The sequence below is a fragment of the Chelonia mydas genome, chromosome 10 (assembly GCF_015237465.2).
Source record: "Chelonia mydas isolate rCheMyd1 chromosome 10, rCheMyd1.pri.v2, whole genome shotgun sequence".
NCBI classification, from domain to species: Eukaryota; Metazoa; Chordata; order Testudines; family Cheloniidae; genus Chelonia; species Chelonia mydas.
In genome coordinates, this window is record NC_051250.2 from 83,587,886 (window position 1) to 83,606,485 (window position 18,600).

General features: G+C 45.7%; 2 protein-coding genes across 9 annotated transcripts in view; one reads left to right on the forward strand and one right to left on the reverse strand.

The window, feature by feature from the left end:
• PPIP5K1 (diphosphoinositol pentakisphosphate kinase 1) overlaps window positions 1-18,600 on the forward strand; it is a 199,230-nt gene that overhangs the window by 150,576 nt on the left and 30,054 nt on the right. The window contains exons 32-33 of one of the 7 annotated variants that reach the window (XR_005227113.1): window positions 4-186; window positions 3,333-3,471. The exons of 4 other annotated variants lie outside the window; for them this stretch is intronic. The gene's annotated coding sequence lies outside the window, so the exon portion shown is untranslated. Of the gene's footprint in view, window positions 1-3; window positions 187-3,332; window positions 3,472-18,600 lie in introns of those variants that run through there. 2 more of the 7 variants (XR_005227115.1, XR_006284115.1) reach the window with 2 other exon arrangements.
• Window positions 721-18,600, reverse strand: part of MAP1A (microtubule associated protein 1A) — a 111,225-nt gene continuing 93,345 nt past the window's right edge. For both annotated transcript variants that reach the window (XM_037911070.2, XM_027822004.3), the window contains 3 exons: window positions 9,404-18,422; window positions 5,064-5,296; window positions 721-3,937 (listed from right to left, as the gene is read on the reverse strand). In XM_037911070.2, the coding sequence (XP_037766998.2) occupies window positions 3,782-3,937; window positions 5,064-5,296; window positions 9,404-18,422 (9,408 nt within the window). In that variant the 3' untranslated portion in view covers window positions 721-3,781. The remainder of the gene's footprint in view (window positions 3,938-5,063; window positions 5,297-9,403; window positions 18,423-18,600) is intronic.

The following is an 18,600-nucleotide window of genomic DNA, read 5'->3' on the forward strand; positions in this document are numbered from 1 at the left end:
TAGCAGGTTGGCAATGCCAAGAATGGAAGACTCACAAGGCAGATTGCAGCATCTCTATCTCCAGTAACCAAATGAGCAAAGCTGAAATACCAATTCCCTCAAAAATGATTTGAGTACTTCCCCTCTTCTTAGCAACCATGACCCCTTGTCTTTTGCAGAATTACTGCTTCCAAGGATAGAATACCTGTAAGTATGGCCTACATTCTTTGTTTCTAAATGTATAGGAATGCTAGCTGTATTAAAACACACATTGTTTGCTCGTACCTAGCTTACCAAGTGATCCAGATCACTCTGATCTGTCTTCATCATTATTTACCCCAATTTTTGTGTCATCTGCAAACTTTATCAGGGATGATTGCATGTTTTCTTATAGGTTGCTGATCAAAATATTAAATAGCATAGGGCCAAGAACCAATCCCTGCAGGACACCACTAAAAACACACCGGCTCCATGATAACTCTCTATTTACAAATACAGTGTGAGACCTATCATTTAGCTAGCTTTTAATCCATTTAATGTGTGCTGCATTAATTTTTTGTAGGGAGCCAACAGTCAGGGAGGTCATGGGTGTATAATGGGGGGGCGGGAGGGGGCAGAACTTCACACAAGTTATGCCCCTGTCTCCTGGTGCCTATATGCTTGAGATGTATGGAACTGCCCAGTTGGAGGAAACAGTTGGACAAACTCAAATGGAACAGTTTACAAAAGCCCAAGACATTATTTTTTGCAACTAATGTGGCTTTATTATTGTATCAAGCTCCTCCCTTTACAGCAGTTAGTTACAGAGTGTTGCACATGAACATGGGGGAAAGGAACTAAAATCAAGGAACTAAGGTCAAATAGTAACATGATGCAGAAGAAAAGAACCTGGGCGCTCTGTTTTTACAACATTCAGCATAGAAAGAAGCTAGGAGCACAAATTGCCAGCTCAATACAGTTAAGACGTTCACTTTTTTTATTATAATTTTAAAATATTTTGTACCTATTACATACGGGAATATTACACATTGTCGTCCACATGCAGAAACAAGCAAAAGCGGAGTTTAAATGTTTCTCTACTGTAGTGTCATGGTACCTCTGGGTTGGCCTGTGTCCCATAGGCTAACTCAGCCTCAGGCCTGCAGCCATTTGCTGGGAAAGGCAGGGCTTGGCCCTGTTATAAAGGTGGTGGGTTTTTTTAAAATGTATTTTCCCATAAATTTTGAGGAAGAAGGTGAAAGAAGCTGAAGACAGCACACACTGCTACAAAACTCTTCAAAAAGGTGTGAAAGAGACTCTGGGCAGGGAGGAGAGTGGGCACTGGGGTAAAGCTGCAGAAGGGACACAGCTGCAGCGACCAGGAGCATGACCTGGGGTAGGCAGATATGCTCCCAGCTGCTCTTCCTTCCTGGCGAATGCAGGTGCCCCTAAAGCCCCACTGTCACTCTTATTAGTCAGAATTGCTTCAAGTTGAAGAATGAGACATTCATATGAGGGTCTAGCTAAAGTTTAGTGCATTAACTTTTTCTGCCTACACACTCTGCTGAGGAAATGGACTCAGTAGCTGAGCATGCACCATTTGTTCCCTCTTCGAACCCAGATCTGAGTGTGCAAGGCTTCCAGGCACCAGGCGTTGGCTGACAGCCAACCACAGGTAAACTGGGCTAACTGACTTCTTGAATGACCTAAAGTGAAAAGCCCAAAGACAGAAAAGAGGCCAATGGAAAAACAGGTTGGATCTGTATCACTGCCTGCCTGTGATTGGCTGTCATAGCTGACATTCATACATACTGACTCAATCAGTTTACAGAGAATAACATTTATTCTCCTGGTAGACACACTTTGGACCAACTAGTTTAAAAAAACCAAGAAAATACAATGCAGGAATTTAATAAATTCCCAGGCAAGAATCTCACCCTCAAAACAAGGGCTGTAGCTAAAGGGCCAGCTGTGCTGACTGGCCTCAGCTCCTTTAGATACATCAACTCTGCTTTGTAGCCTGTGCGGAGACCCCTGCGGCTGCCAGTGATACTTTGTTCATTTCTCGAGGGTCTGTCTGTTCTTTAAATTGCAGCATCTGAGTATTCACAATGAGATCCCTCAAAACCACATGGTGCCATGTTAACATGTATAAATTAAAATATTAACTCCATACAAAATGCAGCTTAACACCAAAAATAAATATATAAATTAGATGGCAAAATAAATCATTTCCATAGAAATCCCATTTTAGTCCTCTAGCAGCAGGTTTTTCAGGCAGCGTTCTCTCCACACCAGCTGCCCAGGAGTGGCTACTAGTTTGCTAGTGGCACAGATCAGCATGTCCCAGCCAAGCATAGCACAAGGACCTGGGCTCCTTCCCCATCAGAGCGGGGCCCAGTGCCAAGTACCGGCACTGACACAACACGTGTTCTGGGCTGTGGGCCAAGATTTTCATCATAGCCTTTTTATGTTATAGCCCCCCCAACTGCTTCGTGTCTCTGTCTTGCTAAAAAATCCTCCCTGGTGCCATGAGCAGCCTGACATGGCTCTGCAAAGACCAATCAGTGTTAAACGTGTTGGCAGAGCAGCTGAGCACTAGTGCTTGAGCAGCCACTTCCACTGCCTCACGTTTATGGCCCTTCATGAGCTGAGCCTGGAGCCTGAAAGGGCTTTTCCATCACTAGCTTATACAATGCGCTGATGTCTTACTCAGCAGCAATGGAGCGCCCATGCCATAAAGGCAAGGATCTGTTAAGATGGCTATGACAGCGCATCCCTGCTACCCCTGGTGCCTCAGTTCCCTATCCCTCCTCCTCCCACTCAAGAAAGCCTTTGATTCATAGGCCACAACAGTTCTTAGGCAAATCCTGGTCCAGCGGTGGTCAGCGTTGTCTTGAGCGCTTCTGTTTAGGTGAGTTGGGGGTTGTGCGTTTGGATACCCTTCTGACTGGGACTGTTCACGTAGCAGTCCCTCGATGACTCCTGCAGTCACACTGCTGATGCTCAGAAGTACAACGTTAATCATTTTACAAGTGCAAAGCTGAGGTTAGCAGATCAGGAATGTGCTCTTTGTAGCTAAGAATGACAAGCCAATGCTCCACCAAGCCAATTTATTCTTCATCACAGCTCCTCAACCATGGCAAAAAAGATGAATGGGTAACCTAGTGATGGGTGTCCAACAACTCAGGGCAGAAGCCTCTGGAATTAGATAAACGCAGCCATGCGTAGTTGGAGTCCAGTTCTCTTTTCCTAGCATGCCTCATGCTCTGAGAGCTGGAGGAATGGCCTTCTCTTTTTGTCCAGTTATTTCAGAATATTGACACCAGAATCCCTTTGTTCCTCTCTCACTCCCCTTTTCCTGTATTTCACAGTCTCTCTCCCACACCGTGACCATCACGACTATCTTCATGCAGCAGCAGAGTTACAGGCCAAAGGAAACATTTCATGGTGCTACAAGCCAAGTGGCAGTGCAGCCAGGGCAAGGGAAGGAGAGCAAGTGCTCGCAGCATCAAGGCAGCCAAATTATTCTATAGCGACTATACAGGCAGCAAAATAAACCAGGGAAAGAGAAGCTGGCCCTGGCCTGGTACTGCTCCTTGCATGACCTCTCATTTCTGCACAGAATCTTAGAGACCTCCAGGCTCCTCTTTCAAAGCATCCAGTGTTGAGCTGGATGAGTCCTGAATCTCCTGCAAATAGGAACCACATATAGACTACACCAGAAGAGAAGAACTGGACTGTGATGAGATGGTAGCTCTGTCTGAGTGCTGCATGGTGGTGGACAGCATCAAGGGATGAGAGCCAGTTGTCACTGGGAGACTCAGAACTCAATTTTGCAGGCTGGGAAGGATTCATCCTGCATCACTACAGTGCTGCTGCTCGCTAGCACCATGATGTTCAGCTCCTGCTGTTTCTCATGGGTTTGTTGGTACCATTCGCGTGTCACCTCAGTGTCATGCGTTGGAATCAGCGTCACCTGGAAAAGACAAAAGAGAAAACTGACAGCACTGTTACTCTCTGGTTTAGTGCACCAACAAATTGCGCCCACACAATCCTATAACCGTTACTCTGGCCTCATGGCCTTGCCTGCTCATTTTTCCATCCGCCTGTTACATATTGTCTTTTAAACTAGAATGGCCTCTTTACTATCTCTCTGTGCAGCATCCAGCACCAGGGGGTCCCGGCCTGTTGCAGCACGGGCACTACCGCCATATAAATAATACTAAGACGAAGAAGAACAGAAAGGTAAATGAGGGAGGGGGAGAGGCTGTGCTGGAGAATGAGTTGGTCAACAGCAGCAAAAGTAGCAGCAAATCTGTGTTCACAAGGGCTCCAGTAATGGCCGTGGAATGACCGGAAAATGCCACACAGCCTGTGTGTCACCTTACCCAGGTGCAGAACATGTCAGCTCCAGAGCCCTGGTGTTTGAGGATGCGGTATCTAGCAGAGCAGTTTTGACAAAGGCACGCTCTGCTCTAGTCCTGTCTGCAGGAACAGGCACCACCCAGGCTCTCACTGAAACCTTGTAGGCAGAGGTGGGTATTATAAGGAATACTTGTTGATGGTTTAAGGAGCTAATAGGAAGTTATTATCAGAACAGGTTTAGAATTGTGATTGCAACACTGTCCCCACTGCCAGGGCGGGAAGTGGGGTGGGTGACCCTATCCCTAATACCACGTTAGGGGGCTACTCTGCTGTCTTAGTGTTTACTTTCCAGCTGGTTTCTGCCAGAGGACAATTTCTGTTTCCTCCTGCAGAGGCAGGAGGAGTGTGTGATCTTTAAGTGAATGAATCTCAGCACAGGGAAAGAGACTATCCCCTACCTTTTCTCCTCATTCCTCAGGCTACATTGTCCTCCTGTCCCTAGGCTACTGACAAACAGGACCCCAAATGGCAGGGAGGGAAGAGAGGTTGCTAAGATTTGACAGTGACTGGCGCCTAACACCGTACAGTGAGAAAGTCCCCATCCCATTTGTTTCCCTCTAGTGCACCATCATGCGAGATTTTTTTCCACTGTGGATCAGTATTGTAATAGGCACATTCTCCCTAGAGTTCCATGATACAGTGAACATCACACATTCCTGGGCATTTACATCACTTACCTGCAAGTTCTCACCCCACTGGGACTTTCCTTCCAGAAGTGCATCCAGTACCACACGGCTGGGCTCCCCATTGGCTGGATCATTGCCACTCACAACATAGTACGAAGCTCGGACCCGCTTGAAGAACTCCAGGTCTGTGTTCTTCCCACTGCAGTGGTTGGGGATGTAGGCCAGGTCCACATAGACAGGTGGTCCAGGGGGCACAGAGAGACTGCTTTTGGGGCCACTGGAAACTTTAGAAAAGAGAAATCAGATGCAAACAAAACCCTGAAGCATCTGGAATGCAGGAAGATTTCCTGCAGCTGCAGAGACTAAGTTAAAGGGCCTGGATTGGCTCCTTCTCTCTGCTACTGAAAAGAAACAATAGTGGATGGTCTGTCCCAGCAGTAGCACCGAAACCAGGTGGGAAAGGGGAAAGGTCTGCAATTCTTTAGTGCTGGACTGAGCAGCTTTAGAATCAGGTCCAGAATGGCCTTTGCTGCAGAAGGGAAACAAATTCCCCTTTATTAGCTTTTGCAGAGTAATTAGTCCAGTCACTATCTGGCTAAATAGCCCCAGTTTTGGTTTCTTAACCTATCTTGGCTATAGCAATATGTCTTGATGTCCTTCATCTGACAGCCCTCAGGAATCTACAGTAACATCTCTGGGAACTCCTGCCTGGTTCTTAATGATTCCTAGCAGTTCTTTCTGATGACTGGCTCATGTTCTTCGTCAATATTTCTGCTCCTTCAGCATTTCCCTTCATCGTTTCTGCATCCTTCAGTCATTGGGTTAGACATGTTCCCAAGTGCAGAGGCATAGAGTCATACACACATTTAGACAAGGACCTGAACATGGAGATATGTGAATACATGCCCATACTAGTGCAGACACATAGCCACATGCACACTGCCAACCATGTGCAAACAAACACACACTGCAGACATATACACAGGCAGTATCAGCTATAGAGACACTAGAAAATATGTGAGTGCACATAAGTATGTGAATACAGCATGTACATGCATTTACACACACACCACACCCCAAACATATTCTTTTCTTCCATATGTCTCTTAGGCCTTTAAATCTAAAGTTCCCAAAGTGTTTGGGCTGATACATGAACTGTTCTGTCAATAAAAAAAAAAAGTCTGAAAGGGAAGAAAGAAATGAAGAGGCACAATTAAAAAAAAAAAAGCTCTGCCCCCATTTGCCGTCCCCACACATAATCTGTACGCCTCATTTTCTTGTCATAGCCAATTCATGGCAGCAGCCAGGCTAAACACCAGCATTAACAAGAGACAAATAGCTCAGGGAATGTACAGTGAGTACAGAATCTGTCCCTTCTAGCCTGCACATGTGAAGCTGACTGACATCACTCTTAGTGAGGCATTTGATGGCCTGGTGGCTCATTACACTTCTAGTGGGCAAGTGTCCATACCTCCAAAGCCACCTAATGACACAACCTTCTCCCCCTGCTTCGTTTGCCTGACCTCCTTCCCCTCCTACAAGTCTTTCCTCCTCCCCATCACGTTTCTCTCTTGCTCTCCTTGTCTAACCTCTTCATTTGCCCCAGTGATTCCAGCCCATCTTGTCTCCTGATCCCCCCTACACACACACACACCTCCCTCCCTTACTCTCCTCCTTAACTCTCCTCTGGCTCTTTCCCCTCACAATACAAACATGCTTTAGTCTCTCCCAACTTGAAAAACAAAAATCTCAATCCTGGCCCAACTGGTCTCTCCAGCTGCCACCCTAGCTCCCTCCCCCCTCCCTCAGCTCATTGAACCGCTGACTGCCAGATGCTGGGACTGGACGACAGGGAGGGATCACTCAATAAATTGCCCTGTTTTGTTTATTCTCACTGAAGCATCTGGCACTGGCCACTGTTAGAAGACAGGCTACGGGGCTAGATGGACCATTGGGCTGATCCAATATGGCTGTTTTTGTGTTCTTACGAATGCACTGGTTACAGCGCCTCCCATCCAATTCCAGGTTTCAGAGTAACAGCCGTGTTAGTCTGTATTCGCAAAAAGAAAAGGAGTACTTGTGGCACCTTAGAGACTAACCAATTTATTTGAGCATAAGCTTTCGTGAGCTACAGCTTATGCTCAAATAAATTAGTTAGTCTCTAAGGTGCCACAAGTACTCCTTTTCTTCATCCATTTCCAGTTCAGATGCTCTCCAATCCAGTTTCCAGTCCCTGCATGCCACTAAAACACTTTTGGCAAAGTCTCTAATGCTCTCTGCCTACTCACAGCTCAGAACCAGTGCTCTAGCCTCTCCCACCTTCACCTGTCAGCTGCCGTCAACACCATAATCAGGCTCTTCTTGACAGCTTGTCCTCCCTTGGCTTCTGTGACACTGTCCTCTCATTGCTCCTTTGCCGTGTCCTTCAGAGGATCCTCCTCAGCCTCCTCTCCCATTTTCCATTGGTGTTCCACAGGGCTTTGTGCTTGGCGCCCTTCCCTTCTCCCTCTAAGCCTTATCTCTGGATAAGCTCATCTGCACATACAACTTCAACTCCTATCCCTATGTGGATGACTCACAGAGCTACCTCTACTCCTGAACTGTCTCTAATTGGCCAATCTAAAAATCTCAGCCTGTCACCTGACATCTCTTGGGGATGTCTAGCCATCAGTTCAAGCGCAACAGGGCTAAAACAGAGCTCCTAATCTTCCACCCCAAACCCTTCCTGCTACCTCCTATCTCGATCACTGAGGACACCACCACTATCCTGCCTGTCATGCAGGTTCATAACCTGGGCATCATCTTTGGATGTCATTGCTCTAGGACCTCACATTCAGGCTAGGTCTCAATTTTGCGGATTCTTTCTCTATAACAGCGCTGAGATACAGCCTTATCTGTTCACACAGCTAACAACTGTCATCCAGGCTCTTATCTTCTGTCGTGATTACTGTGCCCTCCCTTTAGCTGGCGATGATTAAATAACTCTTGTCCCACTCACAGCCATGCCACTGCAGAGACCTTGTCCTTAGTCTGTCACTTTGCCCATGTCACCTCTCTCTTTGGATTCCTTCCATTGGCTCCCCTTCTCTAGTGCATCAAACATAAGCTACTTATCTTCACTTTCAAGGCCCTTGATGGCCTAGCCTGCCCTACCTAGCAGCGCTTATTCACTAGCAAGATGTCAACTCCTGCCTCCAATAGGCCCAGGATGCCAGCCGCCATCACCCATTTGTTAAATTTTCAAACATCTTTATGCTTCCTCCCTTGCTGCCCCTCATGCTTGGGAGGCACTAGCCATAAACAGCCATAAAACTGCCCCATGAGCCACCTTCAAATGCCCCCTCAAAACTCTCCCATGCCAGGATTTCTACAAAAATCTTGACAATGGTTTGGCCACTGATGTACTGAGACCACTGCTCATCATGGTGACCAATAATGTTTGTTTCCTTGTGCCCCCACCCCATCTGTTTGTATCCAGCCGATATTGCTTGTTTTATACTTAAATTCTAAGCGCTTTGGAGCAGGGACCATCTACATGTTCTGTGTTTGTACAGCGCCTAGCGTGCTGGGATCCTGGTGCATGACAGGGGCTCCTGGGCACTACCCTAATACAACTAATAACAACAGTTGGCCTCCATGATGGCACTCTTAGCAGAGTACTCAAGGGCTGCATGGACCATGGAGACTGAATTTCCCTCTCAACTGCTTAAACTGGTTCCTCCAAGCAGGACTGAGACATAGTGGCAGGGAGTAGTTTGTGGGGGATCTCTTCTGGGGATGCAGAGAGGATTTCAGTCTCCAATACTGTCAGTCAATCTGGCATCTTCCACTGTGGGAGGAGACGCCAGGATGACCAAGGTTCTATACTACTCAGCCCCCCCTGTAATTTTGGGAATTAATTGTGGAGGATACTCCTATCTAGTCTCTGCTCGTAGTTACAGAGGGAAGGCAACATCTCTGCACCCAAATACACTCCTAGAGTCATGATCAGTTCAACCCTGGAGAATGCAGTAACAGCCACCATAGTTAGGTGTCTTATCCCACTGTTAATATTGTAGTAAGGTGGGTTCTGCTTGTCCCTCTGAGACCAGAGAATTCCAACTACTGATCACCCTGTGGGGAACATACTCCCTGTGTGTATAATAGAATCTAAACACAAAGGATTTAAATTACCAGATGTTTGGCTTCACTGCTACTGACATTCCCTGCATTTTTTTTTTAAATCATTGCCTATCACAATCCCTCAGCGCTTGCAAACTCACTCTGACTTGCTAGGAAGTGCTCATGAACTGCCACTCAGTGCCCTGAATGGTGAAGCAAATGCTTACATTTTAGTGCTTTGCTTATTGTTTAAGCAAAAGAGAATTCTCATTTGGGGAGGGATTTCTTACCAGGGTTTGTTTTGACGCCATTAACAAGGGTCTTGCCCGGGTTGCTGTGACTGCTCCGGGATAACTCATCCTTCTCTTCCATGTGAGAGGGCTGCACTAATTGGGTACGTGGTTTTGACTGCTTCTCTCCTCCATCTCGCTCTTTTTTTGCAGTGGAAGATTTTGGAGACCTGTCTAATGGTTGTTTCACAGGTGTGGGAGACCGCTTCCCTTTGACATCTAGTTTCCGGGCAGGTGATAATGATTTGGGTTTACTCAAAGGCTTCCTCACTCCTTTGCTCTTTTCTTTCAGATCCTTTTTGGATATTTTATCAGTTCTGCTCACATTTTGCTCATTTACCAGCATTTCAGGGTCCACCATGCATACATCTGGATGAGGAGGATGAGGATGGGGATCTATCATTGGAACAGGTTGTGGATCATGGCTAGACCTTGTGCTGCCATGATGCGAAGTGCCCACAGCTTTGTCTACTGGGAGGAAATCTGCATCTTCATCTGAGTCCATGGCAGCATCGGCTGTGATGGATGGACATTCCTCTGTCTCTGGAGGGACATCAGAGTCAGACTGGGAGGTTCCAGAGTCACTCACTGATGTGGGAGGGGTTTCCTCTACCATTGTGGCTTGTACATGGCTACCAGCAGTGTGGTGTGGCCTCCCCTTCACTGAAGGATGTCCTTCATCCTGTGAGAGGTCACTGTCATCAGAGAGGTCATGAGGACTTGGGTTGATGAATGATGGAGACAGCTCACCCTTCCTCTGTTTATATTCACAGGAAGAGAACTTCTGCCTATTGTCAGAGCTGGCTCCTAAACACGGCTCTACCTCATGGGAAGCATCTCCGTGCTCCTCAGTTCTTCCTCCCCTTTGTGCCTCTGGAAAAAAGGGCTGGTAGGTATGCTCAGGGGACATCAGTGAAGAAGGCCGGCTCTGCCTAGCCGTATCCTCTTCCCCCAAGGATGGTGACACAGTCCAGTCAGAATCAGGAAATGCTTTCTCATCTTTCACCTCTGCTGCACTCTGCACACTTTGGAAAGCTTGCGGACTTGTGCTCACTTCTGTTGGGCCATTGGCTGTGGCTGCTGCTTCTTGCTGATGAGGAGGAAATGATGTCAGTACATCAGGAAGTGAGGTCACTGCCATAAGCATTTCAGTGACAGACGAGTGTTGTTCTGGGCTGGCTGCACAACTTTGCTTTTGTTTTTCTGTGGACAGTGGTGATGTCCGTGTACTTCGGCAGTCAATTCTGCATGGCAGCGTGTTATCCACATCACATGTGGATGCAGAACCACCATCCTCAGCAGACACAAACCCTTCCATTTCAGCTGGATATGTTTTGCCAGAATCAGCTGGAATCAGTGGAGACACATCCCACAGGCTCCTGGTGTCTGGCTCTCCTCCTGCGTATGTAGAAAGCATGTGGGAGTAGAAGCTTTCTGCTGTAGCATGTATCACAGGGGTGGTGGCTTCAGGAGAGGGATCCTCTGAGAGTCTGGGAGAGTCATCTTTTGCCTGCTGTTGGGATGCAACTTCTCTTTCCACAGCCCCAGAGAACAACTTGTCTTCTTTATATGGGCTCAGTGGTGAAAAACTAAGGGAAGATGAATCTATACTGGTATCTTTTTTAGAAACCTCCAGGTACTCATCTTTCTTCCCCTGGTCTGAGGGCAAAGCATCAGGAAATTTTAAAATAAGAGATTTGTCCCCTAAGTGGTATGACGAGGATGTCTCATGTCCAAACACAATGGATGGGTCATGTTTTTCTAGAGAGGAAAATTCAAACCCAGATGAAGAGAAATCCATTTCTTTACTTTGCAGTGCCAGACCCTTTTGATGTTCCTCTTTCACATATTTAGCAGTAGACTTTAAGCAAATATCTTTGTCTTTGTCATAGCCCTCAGAACCAGTCTCTGCATGGTGATAATCTGTTACTAGAAAGTGTGCTTCCTTTGGGGACTTTTCAGCATCTTTTCCCTGTTGCAAAGAAATTTGGCTTGAATAGGACATTTCTGATGCCCAAACATCTCTGCATGTATCTGTCAGGGTACTGAAGCCAGCAGTACCTGCCTTTCTAATTGTTGCTGATTCAGTTTTCTCAACTCCAAGTTCCTCTTTCTGCATTGGATCACAAGGGGAGGAGGCAACTGATGTTGACAGATGAGACTCTTGGTGCTTGTCCTGGTGAAGCAGCTCTGATACCTGGGCCATCTCCATTACTGAAATGTCTGCATACACTTTCTGCTCACTGACTTTTTCTGGTGCTTGGGGAGGGCTGGGCAATTTGGACTCCTTTTCAGATTTCTCCTTGGCACCTTTTTCTAACTCTGAGTCACTGGTGCTCTCTTCTCCTCGTCCTGCTTTCTCGTAGTATAAGTCTTTGGGCTGAGGCTCCACTGGTGACAGAGATCTCTGCTCCTGGCTGATTGAAATTATGTTTTCATCTGGATGAGCATCTTCAATGTAGGGAGCTCTTTTTTCCTGATAAAATGCATCTACGGTGTGTATAGGAGGAGTGCACTCACTGCTTCCAGGAGAGGAAGGAGGCAGGGTCAAATATGGTTCTTTTGGTGTGGCAATTAATGAGCTCAGTCCATTCTGTCCTTCCTGCATTTCCTTGAATCTCAAGTCACTGGGCATCCCATGCTTATCTGACTCTGTCAGGGGTGAATATCTTTCATGGCTGTCTGTGTATGCAAAGGAAGAATCCACTTTATCTTTGGGGGAAGTTGGGGATGACAGCTCCTTTTCAGCAGAGGTGTAGAGGCAGGACTCTTCTTCTTTTGCAGAGATGTGATAAAGTAGCTGTTTCTGAGAGACAGATACTTTCTCTGTCTTGGAGGCCACAAATATAGGTTCCAGCTTTTCCTTATCGGGGTGACCTAGGTTGTCCACATCCTTCAGGATACGGCTCGGAAGCCCAACTCCAGAGATAACTACCTGCTCATAGATGTCAGCATACTGAAAAGTCCTCTCATCAGGGTAGGGTGTTGGTTCCCTTTCTTCCTGCTTTAGCTGTTTAGCATGGTCATCTCCTCTGGATTCAGAAACCTCTTTCTCAGAAGGACTGGAAGAGCTCCGAATGCAAGACTCTGTATGATATTCCACTTGGCTGAAAGAACCCATGTCCTCAGAATGGCCTATAATGTCACTGCTTCTTTTGGGATGATATGGTCCTGAAAAAGAGTGCATGCTGTCCTCTGACGCTGCATCACTGTCTTTTGGGGAAGCTGCTACATATTCATATTCTGCTGGGCTTGTAGAGTACAGAAGAGCAATTGCTTTTGCACTCTGCTCTTTGCTTCCTCTAGGGTCATCATGAGCCTCAGTGGTTTTGCTTTCAGCATTCTGCTCTATGTCTAGCATGTATTTAGAGTCTGATGTTTCTTGGTTCAAAGCATCGTCATCTGATATCTCCACTCTGGCCCCCTGCAGAACTTCAGCTTGCAAAGCTGGTTTGCTTTGGTCTGTCATGAAATGTTTTTCTAGTTCTTGTGTACTTGTGTCCGCCTCCTTTTCTAGAGCACTAGATGATGCAGGCAGAGGAGATACTGTCAGTGTTCCGTCTAATGATTTAGCATATAGATCCAAGACTGCTTTCTCCTCGTGATCCAAATAGGAGTAATCTTGTTTAGATGGGAACAATGATTCTTCCCTTCCTTTTGCTGCACTTGATGGTTTGACCTGTTTTTCTTCTATACAGACATGCTGAGAAGATGGGGTTGCTCTAACTACTTCTGATTTTTTGGAACAGGTGATCCCAGGAGGGGCTATTTCCATTTTATTTGGTTCCAATGACAATCCTTTGTCCTCCTGCAGTGCAAATTCTTGTGCTTCTGCTGAATCCACTTTGAAATGTCCAGCTTCTGTTTCTTGAGGCACAGGCTTGTCTTCACCATGACAGAGGTAATCTTCCTTCTTAGGAAGATGGCCTGCCTGCCTGGGGGCATCTTCTTCCTGGAAATATCCATATTCAGAGTCTGAAGTTTTCTTCTCTACTGTTTCCAAGGCATAACCTTCATATGCCATAGAATATATAATCTTTTCCTCTTCTGTTATGGTAAGAGAAGATTTTTTTTCATATTCCTGAACCTCATCCAAAAAAGTGCTCTCTCTTTCCTTATCATACTTCTGTTGGCTTTCCTTACTTGTTCTCTCTTCCACCTCCTCTGGAAACCACACTTTCTTCTCGTAATTTAGATTTTTCATATAAATATCTTCCATTTCCGGAGATTTTTCTTCTTTAGTTTGTGTCTCGTCCATGAAATCACAAGATTTGACATCTTCAGAGCAAATGTCTGAGGACTCTTCATCCTGAACTCGTCTGGATTCTGTTAAGTGTAAGAACTCGGCATCTGGAAAAGTTTCCTGAGAGCACATTTCTAAAGCCTTTTCTCTGACCAGGCTCATTTCGGTTAAAGAAAACAATCTGGTATCTTCTGGAGATATTTCTGCAGAAGAAATTTCTGTGGGTAGTGTATCTTTAATTGGGCTGTGTTCTGGGAAAAGAGGGGATTTGGGTTTTTCTTTAATGATATCTTTTGCAGAAGTTTCCAGTGATTTTTCACTTGTAGCTGGGCTCTGCTGCATGAAATGCAGGGGTATGACAGCTTCTGGGGAGAATTCATTAGTGGATGTGGCTAGAAATGTTTCTTTAGCAGGGCTCTTTTCTGTAAAAGTAAGAGACTTAGTGTCTTCTGGAGAAGTTCCTTTAATGAAAATGTCTGGAGAGGTTTCCTTACCAGGACTCTCTTCAGTGAGAGAAATTGATTTGGTGTCTTCTGGAGAAATGTCTTTAATGGAAATGTGGGTAGATTTTTCTTTTTCTAAGCTATGTCCTGTGAAATATAGTGGTTTCCCTTCTTCTGGAGAAGCTTCGCTAATGGAAATATCTGAAGATTTTTCTTTACAAAGACTTTCTTCTCCAAAAGAAAGTGATTTGGAATCATCTGGAGATATTTCTTTAATAGAAATTTGTGAAGATTTATCACTTTCAAGTTGGCTTTGTTCTGGAACCTCAGCATTTTGGGGAGATATTTCTTTGGGAGAAACTGGCTCTTTAGCTGTGTATTTTGCAAATTCTAGTGAAACATCTTGAGTCATTTCAGTTTCTTTAAACTCCGCCTCCTTCTCTGGCTTTGAAATAATGTCTGTGCTGGGAATGTACAGATTGGAATCATCCTTTTCACTAATTTCAATGGTTTCCTGTTTGTGATAAGAAATGTATGACAGCTGTTCCTTTCCAATGGGCAGTTCCTGCTTTTCATTACTGGGAAACATGGACTCCATAGGCAGTAGCACTTTGCTAGCTAAGTCAGGCTTCTCCTGTATAACAGAATGCAATTTGTTTTCAGGGATATCGTTAGCTGCAGGTGCCTCAGCTTTTTTAAGTGGTTCAAATTCACTCTCAGCTCCTTTTTCTACACCAGAAGTTTGTCCTTCACCTTTCTTTACAGAAGTATCTCTGGCTTTTTCAAATAACTCTGCTTCCACAGTTTCCAATTTCTCCTCCACAGGGGACTGATGGAAAGGTGTATGTCCAGCACTGGTGGGGCCAGACTGTGTTGGAGATGCCATCTTGACTGTGCTATCATCAGGACTTATGCATCGTTCCTCAGCTTCTCCAGAACTGGAGTCTACCTGGGGAAGTTGTGTTTCCCCTGTGGATAATAGCAACATGGACGCTTCTGTGCGGGATTCAATTAAAACATCAGCCAGGTGCCCTTGTTGAGTAAACAGCTGGGCACCATAATGCCCTCTGAGTTTCTCAGGCATCTCAATATTTGGAGTCTCATCTTCTTCCTCTTCTTCCTCCTCTTCTGCCTCTTCTTGCAGGCCCTTCTTATGAGCTTGGAATTTTCTCTCTCCTTCTGCTAATGCCTGGAAGTCTTCAGGAGGCGGAGATTTAAAGCATTTGTCCTCCTCTAAGGAGGATGTTGGAGAGATTGTGCCAGCAGAGGGCACATAGTCTAGGCCTTGGGTGGCTTCAGTCCGAGAGGAGGGTATGCTGTTTACAGTGTCCAGAAGTAACGAGCTTTTGCCAGTCTCTTCTGTTTGTGGAGCTGTTATGGATGCAACAGACTGATCTTCTGCTACTGAAGTGGCAAAAGAGGAAAGCTTGTCACATTCTGTAACAGACGTGGCAGAGGACACATGCTCCTCTTCAGCCAGTGGGGCTGCCACAATGCTTGTAGGATACACAAGGATTTCAGATTCTTGGTTGATGTAGCCCTTGGCAGCAATATCAGTAGTGGAGGTGGCTTGGATACCATGTACTGCTTCAAAAGAGCCTGGGTGATCAGGCACAGAAATATCATAGGCACTAACATCATACTTCAAGTGTGGGATCCTCTCTTCCTGTTCGTCATGTATTTCCTCATCAGAAATGGTCTGTTCAGTCTCTGAGTAGCCAGGGATGGTTTCATCCTGGATGTATGAAATGTGTTCTGCTGTGGCTCCTGGAGGGACAGGTGCACTTCTCAGGTAGGACTCCTCCTTAGTTACTTCCTTTTCAGGTAAATTGCTTTTCTCACCCATATCCTCACTGAACTCTCTTTCCTTTTCTTTAGCAGTGAATTTTGTGCCTTTCTCCTCATCGTGGTGTAGCTGATAGAATTCTTTAGTCTTCATGTCCTTTTCCTCTGTGTATTGTTCTTCTGTTTCTTCCAGTTCTGCTTTTTCTATCACATCCTCTCTCTTTTCCTTCTCACTTTCCTCACCTGTATCCATCCCCTCAATATACTTTTCACAAGTCTTCATTTCTCCTTCCCTTTGCTTTCTGTCCAAAGATATTTTCTGCTCTTCTTCCTTCTCTTTGAGTGCTGGGGTGTGAGCTTCTCTTGCTCCTCCTTCTGTGTGTGTTGGTACCTGCCCTCTCTCATCTTTATGAACCTCTGATAGTAGCTTGGCTTCCTCCTTTCTTTCAACTTTTTCTGCAAACTCTCCCATCTCAAGAGGTTCCTCCAGGGCCGCTCCTTCATCCTCAATTTTTTCAGCCTCTCCTGCTCTCACCTCCAGCTGATGGACTGGCTTTTCCTCACATGGCAACTCTCCTTCCCTATCAATAGTGATGATTCCCTCATCTGGGGAATCTAGAGGAGTCGCCTTTATTAAGATGTTCTCTTCCAAAATCAGAGCTTCATCAAGGTGACCCTGAGCAGTCATATCAGGGACCCTCTTTCCTTCAGTTTCAGGTCCTCTCATGACTGCATCACTCACTTCAATATCAGTTATTTCCTGAGCCACCTGCAGCTCCACCTTCTCTTCATGATTCAGATCCTCAAAGTCCTTGGTCAGGTCCTCTGGTGAAGACAGGACTAATCTCTGCTCAACCATGTCAGCCATTCCTGGCTCTTGCTGTACAGGTCTCTTCTGTAGTGGTGACATCTTCTGTTCCAAAGGTGCTTCCTTTTCAGCTTTGACTCGGGTTTTCTCAGTTTTGATTCTACCTGGAACTTTTGCCTTGTATAATGTTTTCCTGACTTCTGGGGTAAACGGTTTTAAGTCTGGTTTAGAAATTTTTTTCAGCTCTGGTTTGGCTTCTTTCTTTGAATCTTTTTTTTCTTCTTTCTTTCCATCGTCTTTTCTAAAGTCCTTTCTCTCTTTCTTAATCTCTTTCTTTTCTTTGTCCTTCTTCTCATCCAGTTTAGACACTTTCTCTTTGAGATGCTTCTTGCCAATCTTATCTTTGGTTAGTTTCCTTTTCTCAGCTTTAAGGGCATCACTTGATTCTGTCTTTATCTTTTCAGGTTTAGCATGTTTCTCAGGAATTTTCTCAGTGTGTTCTTTCACTTTTTTCTCAGTTCTGGCCTCCTTTACTACCTCTGGTTTTATCTCCTTAGCCCCATCCTCATTTGCCTCTTCTTTTCTGGCCTGCTTTGTTGCAGCTGGCCTGGGGGAAGATTTCAGACTCTCTTTGCTGTCAGTTCTCTGTTTAATCTTGGTCTGCTTCAGAGAAGGTGTAGGCAGGCCAGAAGACATATCCTTCTGAGTAGCTACTGGGTACCTCAGAAAATCCAGATGCCTGAGCTTCTCAAGACCTTCCAATATTTTATTTTGTGGAGCATTTCCAGGAAACAAAACTCTTACTATTTTTTCTGTTGGGCTTGCTGGCAGCCAAACCACCAGGGCTGTGATGGAGGTCAGATAAGGGACAGAAATCTCACCTTCTTTCCCATTTGCTAGAATGATGCCAGTCTTTGCTTTGCTATTCCCAGCCCATTTCTGCATTAGAAACTGCATCTCCTTACTTTCCTTGACAGGATTCAGGATGTACATGTCCAGCTTACCAACCCCCATCTTGTGGAACAGAGTAATGGGGTCGATGGCGTTACTCACCACCCTGTAGAGGGGCTCTGATTTAATGCCGAGTTTATTCAGGTACTGCAATGTCAGGCAAGCCTCTTCAATGCTTCTCTTTACTTTCATGGATGATTCAGGCATCTTAAGCTTTTCAGGAACATTAAAAAAAACAACCCCAAGTTCTGGAGAGATGAGGTTCTTCATCCAGTCACTGTAGTTTGTGGAGCCCTGAGATTGCTCCTCATCCTGCTCAGAAATCTTCCTCTGCAGAAGCCCATTAATGCCAGGTAGGTTGTCTGCCCCAATGTGGGTCAGGAGAATGGAGTCAATTCTGTCCAGATGCCTGACCAGCTTCCAAAAGCAGGATTTCCTCTCAGAGCCACCATCCACTAGGATGTTAAATCCATTGACAGCAAACAGAGCAGAATCCCCTCTCCCACCGGGGAATATGTAGCAGCAGGGCTTAGACAGTTTCAGAAAGCCTCCAGAAGTGGGAGGTTCGAGAAGATCAAATGGAGTTGGCACATCTACAGTCTCAGAGACATACTCTGCAAACTCAGAGACCCCATCCATCTCAGGCAGGACTGGGTCAGGGTTCAGTTTCAGATTAATAAGCTGCTGGAACTGGGGATGTCCAAGGTTGCTCCAGTCTCCCTCTCCCAAACAGGACACAGTGAGGGAGGCCTTGTTATCTGGATCAGTGTTGCTGAGAAGCTGGGCAACCTATTGAGACAGACAAGAACAATCACAGACACAGAAGTGAGACACTGCAGCATTTAATTTTTTTAAAGCAACGATTAATGTGGGACCATTAAGGACTCCGCTGACGTATTGCAAAAGAGGCCATGACAGAGGGCAATGCTGAGCTGCATAACTCCTTCAGACAGGCACAATGGCTCTA